Source organism: Durotheca rogersii, assembly GCF_024521655.1.
Source record: "Durotheca rogersii strain YMJ 92031201 chromosome Unknown GGS23scaffold_3, whole genome shotgun sequence".
Lineage (NCBI taxonomy): Eukaryota > Fungi > Ascomycota > Sordariomycetes > Xylariales > Xylariaceae > Durotheca > Durotheca rogersii.
The window spans coordinates 2148524-2161289 of NW_026251234.1; the positions used below are offsets into that span (position 1 = coordinate 2148524).

General features: G+C 54.8%; 1 protein-coding gene across 1 annotated transcript; it reads left to right on the top strand.

The window, feature by feature from the left end:
• Positions 1-9323: 9323 nt before the first annotated feature.
• GGS23DRAFT_297064 (transcriptional coactivator/pterin dehydratase) lies at positions 9324-11882 on the top strand. Its single transcript, XM_051512688.1, has 3 exons — positions 9324-9940; positions 10883-10945; positions 11523-11882. The coding sequence occupies exons 1-3, from the start codon at positions 9584-9586 to the stop codon at positions 11733-11735; spliced, it is 633 nt and encodes a 210-aa protein (XP_051375641.1). The 5' UTR covers positions 9324-9583; the 3' UTR covers positions 11736-11882.
• The last annotated feature ends 884 nt before the right edge of the window (positions 11883-12766 follow it).

Here is a 12766-nt window from a genome sequence, read left to right on the forward strand (position 1 = left end):
GACTCGAATAGGGTAATGGATTATTCAGCGTCGTCGAGCCGAATTTGCGGTTTCACGATGAGATAGCAGTCGTAGGGGGGAAAGAATAAAAACCTGGAATTCCTCGCGCGAAAGGGAAAGGGTTGAATAGGGTAGGTCAACAATGGATCGGCTCTATGTATCCCGTGGCTGGTGAATAATCCGAACACCTCTTAGTGCCACACAGTGCCCGTCCAGGACCCGGGTCGAAAACTGGCTGCTGCTTGCGACAAGAAAGGCCGAAAGGGAGTTGGGCCACCAAGAGTCTGCTGGACAGGCCTGAAGGTGTGAGAGATGACCGAAGCGTCCGAGGAGGGTGGGGGGGAAAAAACATATCGGACAGACTGGGTAAAGTCTGGGTTGGTTTGTCAGCACGCAGTCGAGGACCCCATGCATTAGAAGTTGCCTTAAATGTGCCGCCGGTACGTACCGGGTTTTCCACCCGAGCAAGAGGCCGGTTGTACCTGCAACATAATACGCGAGCACTTGCACCTACGAATATGAGGTAGGTAGGTAGGAGGTATTTACCTACGGGTAGGTGCTCTAGGCATGTACCTGATGTGGTCACGTAGTACCTACTACCTAGGCCTAAATGCATGCGACGTGGAACATTACATCAGGTACCAAACCGTAGGAGGGACCTGGCCTGCCTGCGTCGGGTAGCTGGGTACCTCGGGTACCTACGTAAAGTGCATTGTGTAAATGTACTCATATACATACCTACCTACCTTAGGTACCTACCTACCTACCTAGCCTACAGGTAGGTACGCAGGCACCTAGGTATATTCGCATCTAAGACAGGTAGGCACCGCATAACGTATGTACACTCGCCTATTATATAAGGTAGCCTCGAGCTAGCACCTAACCTACCTAGCCTTTCCTTTCGGTACCTAACTATCCTCAAGCGGGAATATGTTCTTGATAGTACCTTCCGTTGCTGATCAAGTAATATCGCCAGCCCGGTGATTACCTAATCAGTAAGAGGGAGGCATTTGCGTAACCAGGGGCACCGTTGGTGTCGAGATGCCGGCGGGAGAACTTTTGGCTGATGTGAGTAAGTTGGAGGGTAGACGCGGTGCTACCTGCTGAGAGTGGTTGGTGTGTAAAAGGCCTCTCTTCGCCTGCTTCTCCGTAATCAGGGTTGGTTTGTCATTTGTGTAACCTGACTAATAATAATCACAACAGGAGTAAGTCATTGGAGCCACACTACATCGAGCCCGTTGCAAATTGATACCTAAAACAGATAGACGGTTACAACAGGCAAAAAAAGGCTCGGCCTACATAAAACCTGTCTCGTGTACCACCTAGCCTCCCTTCCACCCCCTCCCTCCCCCCGGCTTCATACATAGTACTTGCCTCCTCCGACATATCCCCAATAAATATCTTCCTACCTTTGTGCGTTTTGGTGGCGGTTCCTTTCGTGGCCTCGCTGCCTTAATCTTAAGGCACGCAAGACGAGTTGAAAGGTAAACCTAGTTGATCAATTGAAGGTGTAAAAACTAAACTGCTAAAAGGGCTTAAATACAGCGTTTTACGAACAGTTAGCTGTTGCGTGTTTTTCTTCAATTCCACCAATCACAGGGCTCCTTTCCTGATGCCTGATTCCTCAGGTGCCACACCTTGTGCACATAGGCATATCGGGACGTTAGGTGCCTAAGAGGATATAGGTATCTAGGTAGGTAGGTAGGTAGCAATCAATGTACGGGAAACTCGCAAACAACGTAGCACGTACCAGTGTACAGTACATGACCTAGAATGCTCAACCTCTTCCCTTTTCTTTATCTTCTTATCTGGAAGCCTTCGGAATCCGAGGCGTCGGCCGAAGCAAACTACCCTTTTTCTTCCCAATGTTCCCTCAAGCCATCTTCGTCAGATACACCGATGGGTGGCCGGGGTGCTACGAGGCGGTGATGTTATAGGTATACGCATACGTAATTAAGTGCATTTAGGTGCCTAACCACTTACCTTCCCCGCCTCGCAGTTGTCGTCCCTCTCCGTTGCCTTCCGCCTTATTGTATAGAAGTCGGCCTGGCCCTTCCTCTCTAGGCAATCCTTCTCCGCTTTTGCCTCCGTACTCAGCCGGCAGGTGCACACGTTAATCTCAGTCACATGCACTTTTGGGTACTGGCCTGCCTTGATATGGCAGGTACTGCATCGGGAGGGAATACTACGCAAGTCTGTACCAACCGCAGGGAGTTAAACCCTCGTTATGTCAGCAGGTCGGACCCGTCTGCCTGAAACTAGCATAGCTCTGGAGATCCCGACTCTATTACGTAGCACATCCCATCCCGACCAGCTGTATCTACACGTATACGCTGCTTTCCTAGCGCAAGCCTCTGGAGGTCTGTACATAATGGGCAAATTTATGCAAGATGACAACAGCATGTCTTATTTGAGCTGTTTTCGGTCGGAATCGGTGTCGGGCTTAAGAGATCTTCGGCTCCGCGGCTCCCCGAGTTACCTACCATGTGGGAGACTCTACGTAGCAGGGCACCCGGGTTCTTCTCCAGCGGTAATAACTACTGGTGCGTACCTAATCAAGCACCAAATGTAGGTGTGTTAGATACCTACGGTAGGTTAGGTTAGGTGCTATTCTGTAGGATAGGAGGTGCACGATAGCTAGAAGCGCGCAGGATCAAGCAGACACACCTAGCAGTTGCAAAATAACCACAGGTTGGGACTCCGGTTGCGTTTTTGCCCCAGAGCAAAAATGTCCGCAGCCGGATATCCCTGTTCACTTACGTAATATGACAGGCTGCCGCATACTCATATGGACTCAGCAGAGATTGTGCCCGGTCTTATGACTAATGACCCACCCCGCCCACCACGGTACCCTACCTGTAGTACCGAGATGCAGGATGTGTGTGCAGGGTTCTATGCGATACGCAGCTGATTGGACAATGAGCCAGCGGGACTTGGTTAGTTGAAGAAGACAGGGTCCTCTTACCTAGCTTAGTGGGTTGCTCTACCAAGCTGATACTACGTAGTACCTGTTAGCTGACCTTGCCGTATCATTACCATACGGTAATATGTACGTACTGTACTCCGTATACGTGTAGTGTGCATATGTTGTAGGTAGAATGGCCAACTGCGGCTAGTATGGACTAGGGAGGCTCTCATAAACAAAACACATCGAGCACGTCCGAGCGGAACAGCTCCGAAGAATAAAGATCTATACGTACCCCGGAAGCACACCCGAGGAGAGGGCACTTGGAATTTCCGGTCACCTACTATAGGGACTGGCACGTATCTCGGCTGCGTAGGTGCCTGTTATTGTTTCATAGGTACTCACCTATGCAGCAATCAGAGGTCCGCGCGGCGGCTACCTACCTACCTACCTACCTCTAACTATGGCAATAACATCTTTCTGACCTCGTGTAGGCACGGAGTTGCGGAAGCGAGGTACATGAGATAAGGCCAACAGGCAATTCTCTTATTGCCGCAAGCCCCGTCGGACATGTACAAATGTAGGTAGAACCGCGTGGGCCAGTCATGCTGGTGCGGGGCAAGCACCTTGACTTAATAAAAGGCAGGTTGTAGGTAGGTAGGAGGTTATGTGGTGGTGGTGGTCTGCGTACCCAAGGCACTATGCACATAACCTAATGGAGGGCGAGGTTACCTTGCTCACTGCACCTGTGCTTCTTATACGGTATCGGGATGGTTGCACTATAGGAGGAGGTAGTATATCGATGTATTGCGTCCCTTAGGTACCTTAGGTAGGTCCTTGGCAGGGTGCCTAAAGCCGTAAATATCCAAGTCCAGAGCCTCACGTAGGTAGATAGGGACATTTGATGGGCGTGAACGTATAGAAGGTAGGTAATAGGGGAGTGCATCATAACCTAACACAATCCGTATTATTGCGTTCCTACTCCGTAGTAGAACCCCCCTAGGTAAACCTACCCACATAACCTACCTCCTACCTAGCCTGCCTCAGGCACCGGTCCAACACCCTGCCTACCTGATATCTCTACCTACTGAGTACGAGTAGAAACCCAATGTTAGATCTCGCGCCGCTCCGCCCAATCCAACCATCCAGGAAGAAATCGAGATTCGCTGGGCGCACCGTAATATATTCCGCGCCTCCCTAGCAGCCTTGGCATTCCTCAATCGTCGTCGGCAGCTGGTCTTCCTCGTCCTTGGCGCTTTGGGCAGTTTTCCGAACCCTGCTGCCTTCTCTCTGGTCGGTTTTATTGCACGTCGCCGACAGCTTACTCTGTTCGCCTAAGGACACATGATGGCGTCTACAGGTTGGGCCGCTCTCGAAGAAACATACCAGCTAATCGCGTCGTTTCTTTAGTAATCCTGTCGATCTATCCTCCACCCGCACCTCCGTCCTTTCCAGATCATGACTGAGGAGCCGTAACTCCTCTGCGACCTGCATCTATCTTCACCCTTCCCGTCTGGTTCGTCCCCATAAATATCTCCAACAAGCTATCGGCTCTCCCCAACCCCAGCATCCGTGGGTAAGAAAGACAGAAGGGGAAGGGGACCGAAAGACGGAAAGCGAGGGAGGATGCGGAGACGGTATCGACACATGCCCATGCTACCTACCTGATCATCCCCCGAGCGCTATCAGGCCTGACCGAGAGAAGGGGGTTCCCTTTCTCGCCAACTCTCTTGTGTCGTCCGAAATGCGCACTTCCTTCGGATACTTTGACATGACAAGGTAACCAACCTGCATCCTCCCATACGATCCTACAGGGGTGCCCAGCGTCGGAATGCGCCTGCGGATTCGATCACAGAGTTGCCCCTACAGCGTTGGCCCTACCTACATACCCAGGCAGGTATTGATGCCTGAAATCAGGTTGAACTTTTTGCCCATGCAGAGCCTCCTGGAGAGCTACGGGTTCTGTCTCTCGCTCTCTCCGTCGTCAGCCTGCAGGCCGTACCCTACTGTCGAGATAGGGAACGGACCTCCACGGTACGCGCCCTCGGGCCAAGACGCAACCCAAATCTGTCTCCTCTGCATGCGACATGCTGTGTCAACTACATGCCTATCCCTAGGCGTGTGCCTGTATAGTATTGGGTCGGAGATAGCAGATGCCAAACTCGAGTCTCATCTCCTCAGACTCACGTCATGCCATCATGAGGGACGAAATTGGACCAAAGTTGACCCTGCACAGCGATGGAGACCGACCATCCGATTAGCATAGGATGAGTAACCCTCGCGGGGCTCGTATGGTTGGCCAATAACGCGCTACGTTTCCATGCAAAGGCCTGCTCTCCCTCGGGCCGTGGATGCTCTTGTGCGACTCGACGGCAGTGATCTGTGTGCTCACGGAGGTCGTCGAATCTAATCGGCTAGCACTCGCGGGCTAATGTCTATACTTAGCAGCAATATTATAAGCGATGCCGAGCTAATTAGGCCGTAGGCCGAGATAGAGAGAGCTCGAACATAACCCCCCCCCCCCTCCCCCTCTCTCTCCTGGATTGGTTGCTTCGACATGAGGAATCGAAAGTGGACAGCTGAAGTTCAGCTCAGCCATCGTCCTAGAGGGATATAGGGCCATGCTTTTCGACACCTGTTATTGTTGTCGCTTGTGGAACTCGGGTGCTTTGGGTTGATTAGGTTAGGTAGCTATCAAAGCGACAGCCTTCCCGTCTCCTCTCCTCCCGCCTACATAATAACATGGACAATGCCGTGCCCCACCCTCGCATCTCGGATGGGCTGACTAATCAACAGGCCGTGGAATACCTACGTCGCGTCCGGCCATAAGAGGGGCCCCGATAGGGGATGCGGAGCGGAGGAGAGCCAGTGTCGTATGGATGCGCCCATGCTGACACTGCATTATCCTGCCTGACGTATACGCGTAAGTGTAGGTATGGATGGATGCGAGTGTATGTAGGTATACATGCGTGTGCGTGTGTGATCTTCACACATCCATGCTAGGGGGTGAGCTTGGTGGATGGCTACCTACGTGCCATATAATAGGGGTAATCCGTCCCGCCGTGAAAATACAGGTTGCAGTATGTAGGAGGCTTACCGGGGCGTTACGAGGGCGCTTCGATAGCGCATACGATAGGAGGTTAGATGGGACCTATATTCGCAACGTCAACCGCAATTGTATATCTTAGTAGGTAATACATACCACCTGGTATACTTCCCAAGTTCGGTACCTACCCCAACATTCATGATGATACCTCCCGACGTAGGTATCTCACATTGAGCCTTCTTTACCATATGCATCGCCTTATGTGTACGCATGTGTTATACTTTGGGTGGAATTTATCTATCTATCTGTCCACCCAGATATCTATATACATATGCCTATACACAACTGCCTCCCTAACCTAGGTTGACGCCCTCCTAGGCATAACGTCTATATAGGCTTATGATAAAACAGCATGTATGAGCGTATGGGATTCCGGGCGGATCCCATCCTACCTTCGAAAGTATGAGTACATAGCAGGCACATTAGGTAGGTACCTAGGTAATCTAGCCTTCCGCGTAGTAATAAAGGTAGCAAGCAGCCCGCCTAGTAGGTATAAAAAGAGGTAACTTCGTTTAGGTCAGTTGGGTTTGGTAGCATCAAGTTCTGCCTGCCTGCCGGCCTTTCTCTTACCAGGTCAGGTACCTAGGCAGAGGCAGCCAGGAAGTAGGTTGCTTAGGTGCCTAGCTGTCGGACATCGAATTTAGCAGTTCGCCCGGGAAAACTTACTACCTAGTTTAGGCACCAGAATAGATCCCGAGGCTGTTGCTATCTCGTTCTCCTCTCGTTCGAGAGCAGGTAGATTAGGGACTCTAGGCAACTCGCCCTAAGCATCTGCTACGCGGACCTTGGTAGGTAGGGAACCCCTGACTGCCTGTGTACCTAGACGTAGGTAGGTAGGTACCTGCAATGGACTTCTACAAGTGCCTACCTAGGTACCTCCTACATGCCTACCTCTACTTGTAGATACACCTATCACAATGTAAATGTACTCTCATATACGTAGTTACCTCATATCCCGCATACGATATGAATATGGACGTGCCTAAATGTAGGCATGTTATCGCAGGTTGCATCGAGAGCGGCACATCTCGCCCCCAAACTGCCTTAGCGGTCCCTGAGGAGGGCATGTGGCATATACGTAGTATCCTCCAGGTCCCATTAACCTTAAGCCCTAGGTACCGGCGTGTTGCCGCAATCCAGCTTCCCATTCGAGTCCGCCCGCTCAATTCCTTCCGCGGACTTCCACGGCCTTTCCACTCCGCCGCGCCGAAGCCAGAACTGAACTTCGATTTTCGGAGAGGGCCACCATCGCGCATACACGCGCACCTACACCTCCTCCTTTGCCCGTACGAGCAGCTGCTCTACTTACGAGCCCGTCTGTAGGACCCGACGGTTTGGAGGATTCGCCGGCGCTGAAGCAAATCTGGAAGCTACCAAGTTGCGCGTAGCCAAGCCTGCAAGCCGTGCAAACGGGTAACTTAAGCGATATCGGTATTCCCGGGCGGGGATAGACAGAACCGTCGAGGCGGAACAGGCCATACAGATCTGTTATCTACCTACCTATCTACCCCCATCTGCCATCTGGCCGTCTCGGGCACTTTCTGGCGTCGAAAGCAGCCTGGTCCCAGCCTCGCCGAGCAGGAATCGATCGTCAACACACGGCGATTCGGGCATCAACCCATGCGAAAACCGATCTGCTCATCACCGACCAGCTCCCGGGCGCTTACAAATTACGGGGCATACGGGCGAATGTCCACACCGGCTTACAAGCGGTCCCAGCCGTGAAGCGAACGTGGTCGGGACGGCTTCCCACGTATTCTCCCTGGCTTACAGCGCAGGCCACTTCGGAATCCTCGTTTGAGAAAACCCCGGGGAGAGAGAGAAAGAGAAAGAGGGAGAGGGGCGGGGGATGTAAGTAACCAGACCAGGAATTATAGGTCAGCCGCGTCACCATAGGTATGTGATTACTGTGACACCTTGCTGAAACTCCGAGAGGGACGAAAACAAGCTCTAAGTTGAGAGGCTGAAATTTCGGAGTTTGAGAACCTGACTGTGAGGTCCTTCTTTTTTCCCCTTTTTTCCAAAAGGAAAAAAAAAAGAAAAAAAAAGGGAAGCCCTGGCGTGGACGGGGGGGGGGGGGGGGCCTACTCGGAGGGTTATTCTCTTTCATCCCTCCGCCAGACCCGCAAGACGCCCCAAATGCCCGAGGTAACAACAATGCAATCCTTCTGGGTCCGAGCGCGCAACCAAGCGTGTGGGACGCAGGCAATAAGTTAGGTAGGTTAGGCACTTAGGCGATGGAGCTATATTCGGTCTGGGTTCGGTGTATTAAAAAAATAAAAATAAAAATACAAAAAGCCCTCAATCGGGGGTTTAATTTCCTTTTAGCTTCTACACATAGTTTTTTCTTCCGACCCCGATGTTTTTTATAGCGATGGCGCGTTACGTGCGGGGATGAGCTAGACCTCGCCGAAGAGGCTCGGTGGGCGCGCGCGGCGGTATATATGCATTTCGTCTTCGGGAATGATACGCCTGCGGCGGGATGACAGAAGACGCCCACGTGGGAGGCTCATGTCAACTCGCTCCGCAACTGAGCAAGTGGAGAGGAGGGGGAGGAAGGGAAGGGAAGGGGAGAGAGAGGGGGTGGTTACGGCACAGTACGTGTAGGTTAGCTGAGGATAGATAGGTGGAGTATCTTAGCCAACAACTAACCTGTCTCTCGGTCCCTTCAGCTGGTTGTTGGAGGAGGGTCATCGTAGGTTATGTGTATCTTGTCTATCGTGCGAACAGCTCAAGCGGTCAGGAGAAGCAGGCAGCATATGCCTGCCTACGTGCGGCGCCACCGCTCTCGGCTGGCGCGACCGAACAACGGTACAGATACGGAATACGGGATGTGGGCTTCCAAGGTCGCAGAAGATTGCTCGATCCGAATGGGGGCATAACAAGGCGACCTTCGCCTCATGGGATCACACGATGCTGCCCTGTGTGGCCGTTCAGTTTCAAACGTAAGATGGCCACGGCCCAAACGGCGCGCCGTCGTCATAGCGCCAGATATAATCCCATCCCATCCTAGCCTGCTTTCCTCTGTCGGGAGAATGGGGTCCCAGCAAGAGTTCCCGTCAATTGCCTAGCCTAAGTATATATACCTACCTATTTCTCTTTTGCCGGGAGGGCGGAATCGATAGGCAAGGGAGGAGGGGTGAGGCTTTGAAGATGGTGATTCGGCATCGATACGCTCGTATGAGTAGGTATGTAGGCGGGCAGGTAATACATCTTTCGTCACACATATATCGTAACCCGGGGTAACCATGTCATAGTTGCACGCCGCAGCTCGCAACGACATAATGTGACGGCATCTGGGTACTCGGTACGCGCGCGATCGACTGACCGAATTGATGCCGAGAACAGCTCACAGCCAACATATACCTATTTCGCCATCCCTCCTGCGAATCGCAACCAAACCCGCGAGAGCAGCTAGCAAGGGTAGCTCGCAATCTGCTTCCGTATGCAAGCGCCGTGATACCTTCTACATGTCACACCTATATAGGTATACGGCGGTCTATTAATCTCGTGCGATCCAAGAGTAGCCGCACCGCACCATCAACGTCCCATCACATCTCATCCCATCCCCCATGCACACTCGAGTGGTCCGCCGCGCCACTACCGCTGCTGTCGCCGCCGCGTCCGCCGCCGAAGCAACAGCAACAGCAGCGACACGGAGAGCGGCCGCGTTCTGGGCGTCGAGGAAGGCTCCCTCGCGTCAGACACCAGGACGCCGGACGCTGGCCTCCTCGGCAGCGCCCGCGATGGCGCCGACGCCGTCGACGGCGCCCCAGGTCCGGTTCTCGGCTAACGCCGACGAGCCGGCCCTGAGGCGCGCCCTGGAGCCCCTGCTGGCGTCAGCCGGGCGCGGCGGGCGCTGGGTGCTGACCCCCGGCGGCGAGGGCCTCGAGAGGAGCTTCAGGTTCAAGACGTTCGCGAAGACGTGGGTGAGTTTCCGTCGTCATCCCGCTCGCCGCCGTCATCATCGTTGTCATCGTGATCGGCGTCAACCGCCCGAGCTTCGGGGCGCCCTCCCTCGTGCCAGGTGCACGTCTTCGTCTCGTTCCTCTACATACTTGCTTCCGGGTGTGGACGACGGACGTCCTTTTACTCGACTCGGCCGATGCTGCCCCCGACCGCCCACCTCCTATCGGGTCCGCGCGCTTGGGTCGCCTCCCCCTATTCTGCCTGCTTAGTCTAGGTCACACGAGGGAACGCGGTGCAGAAAAAAACAGCAACATAGGGAGAAGAGCTGATGCGCACAGTCCGAACGATCTTCTCGGTAGTGTGACTACACCGACCCCGAGGTTGGATCTCTAGCTAGATTTACATTCGAGTACTGGCTCAGCCTAATCCACCGCCGCCGAGGGCAAGGAAAACGGGGACGAGGGGGGGTGCGCCGATGATAACGGGACACCCTTCTATTGTTCGCCCTACTGCTGGACTGAGCTTCTCGAAGGCGTGCTTCGCCCCACGGTGATCTGATTCTCGGATCACGATCTAGAAAGACTAGCGACGCGGCCAACCACGAGTCGCTGGCGCTGGTCACGGGGAAGGGAACGATGCCGCTACTGCTGACGGCTCACAACCTCCCATTCGCCCGGTCTGCTCACACACCGTCCCCACACGTCATGCCGGCTATCATAGAGACACGGGAAGATCTGATACGTCCGGTCACGTAGAATGGGTGCCAGCCCCGGCTCGGGAGAATACTCCCGAGCCGCATCTGATCAAATATAGCCATCCCGAAACGCGTATCTCGACAACCTAGTTTGGGATTGTCATCCTTCAGCTCTCTTCCTCGGAACATGCCGACGACGATGATGACAATGATAGTGACGACGACGACGGGGAAGGATGTTTGGCTAATCCCGATTCTGCCTTGACAGGACTTCATGACCGCGGTTTCGCTGCAGTGTAAACTGAAAAACCACCACCCAGAGTGGTCTAACGTAAGGCCCTCCCATCCCTTTTACCCCCTTTTCCGTCCTTCCATCCGCAATAAAAGGCTAGCCCCCCTCCACTGGATCACGCACACGTGCGCAGTCGTACTGTTCTCGAATAAAAGAGTGTGTGGCAGAGCCATGATGAGCTAGGCTTGATCATGAACTGCTACTATCGTTACACAGAACTGTTCCGTGACGGAGGGAGCAAAGAGAGAACAGGGGTTCTTATTCTGATGCCCTTCAACCCGCAAGGAGTCACCGGGATTCTCCCTCTCTGTTACTTGAGACCTGTTAAGCGACTGTCGAGTTACACGTTACCCTCCCCAGGCCTTCTCAGCGTTCTCTCCTAACCTCTTATTCCTTCTCTCGCCTTGCTTACTCGCTCGACCTTACGTACACATCTCGTATCTCCGAGCCCCGTCCCCTCCGTCCTCCCCGACCCGCTACCTGCGTGCGCAGCCACCGCCCCACCGCACTCACCGCAAAACCTCCCTTTCCTTGGCCGCCGCCGCCGTCGCCGCCGTCATAGCCGCTGATAACTCGGGCTGCTGCTGCTGCGCGCCGCGTCTGCCCGTATCTCTAGGTCTACAACGTGGCGCACATCCGGTGGACGACGCACGAGCCGCGGGGGCTGTCGGCCCTGGACGTCGCGCTGGCGGCGGCTTGCGACGGGCTCGCCGCGGACTTTGGCGAGGTCGCCGGCCCCGCGGACGAGGCCGGCGCGTCGCTGCAGCAGGCTACCGACCGCGCTGCCGCCGCCGCCGGTGGGGAGTGCTGCGTGCCGAGGAGGAAGTGAGGCGGGAAACGCGAATGGCTGAGGCGTGCACGTACGTACGCCGCGGAGGTCTGAGCCTCCCGGCTGATGGATACACGCCAGCCGACTGGCTACCTAGGTAGGGTAGGTAGACTGACTGGCTCCATAGCCAGGAGATTTCCCCTCTCAAAGGATAAGTAGATGTTATACCTGCGTCCGCGAATGAGGTCTAGGAAGGTTTAGGTACCTATTACTCTATAAGTGATTTCTCGCGAAAGACCCCGGCTAGCACCTCCTCCCCCTTTCCCCCGCGGTAGGCGTACTATCGGACGGGCATGCATTCTCCTCCCCCCGCGAGCTACACGAGACGACGGCGACGAGGATCGATCGATCGACCGATCTATCGCGCCGGGTTCTCTCCAAGCTCTGCTCCTGCCCCTACCCCGCGCAAGCGCCGCACCCGGCGGCCGCAGGAAAGCAGAGAAATAAAAAAGAAAATAAAACCCCCTTTACAATCGCACGTAGATCCGCGGGCGCCTTGAGTTACATACCTAGGTAGACGTTAAATCATCGAATTCGGCGCCGCGCGCGAGCAAGCAGCGGGGCGGTCCGCGCCCGCGCGCCCCGGGCTCCCGGGCTCGAGACGCCGGTGCGGGGCGGCGACGGGCCCGGCCGTGGGCGGACGAGAAGACGGCGTGGACGCGGACGGGCAACACCCCCCTTCCCGCCCCCCCCTTGCCCAACCAAACCTGATCCTCTCCCTCATCTTCTTCACGTAGTCCCCGTCGTAGACGGGGCCGCGGGGCCTCGCGCCGTTCCCTCTGCGCGGCCCGGCCGCCTCGCCCTGGCCCCCTCCTCCTTACCCTGCCCTTGTCTTCCTATCCACCCGCCCACCATCCAGAGCCCTCGCGATTGTTCTAGCTGTGGAGACCGACGTCGTGACGAGTATGGCTCACGTGTTGTGGTAGTGCCTGCACGGACAATCATCAGCATGGGGCCGGACCTCGGGCACCTGTCGTAAACTCAACGTGTCCTTGCATATTACGCGGGCGGGAACCACGAATTCTCAAAAT

Bases quoted from the DNA above. Each gene is read 5' to 3' on its own strand.
- GGS23DRAFT_297064 (XM_051512688.1), top strand. From the start codon at position 9,584: ATGCACACTCGAGTGGTCCGCCGCGCCACTACCGCTGCTGTCGCCGCC. The intron at 9,941-10,882 runs GTGAGTTTCCGT...CTGCCTTGACAG, and splicing joins AGACGTTCGCGAAGACGTGG to GACTTCATGACCGCGGTTTC. The intron at 10,946-11,522 runs GTAAGGCCCTCC...CCGTATCTCTAG, and splicing joins ACCACCCAGAGTGGTCTAAC to GTCTACAACGTGGCGCACAT.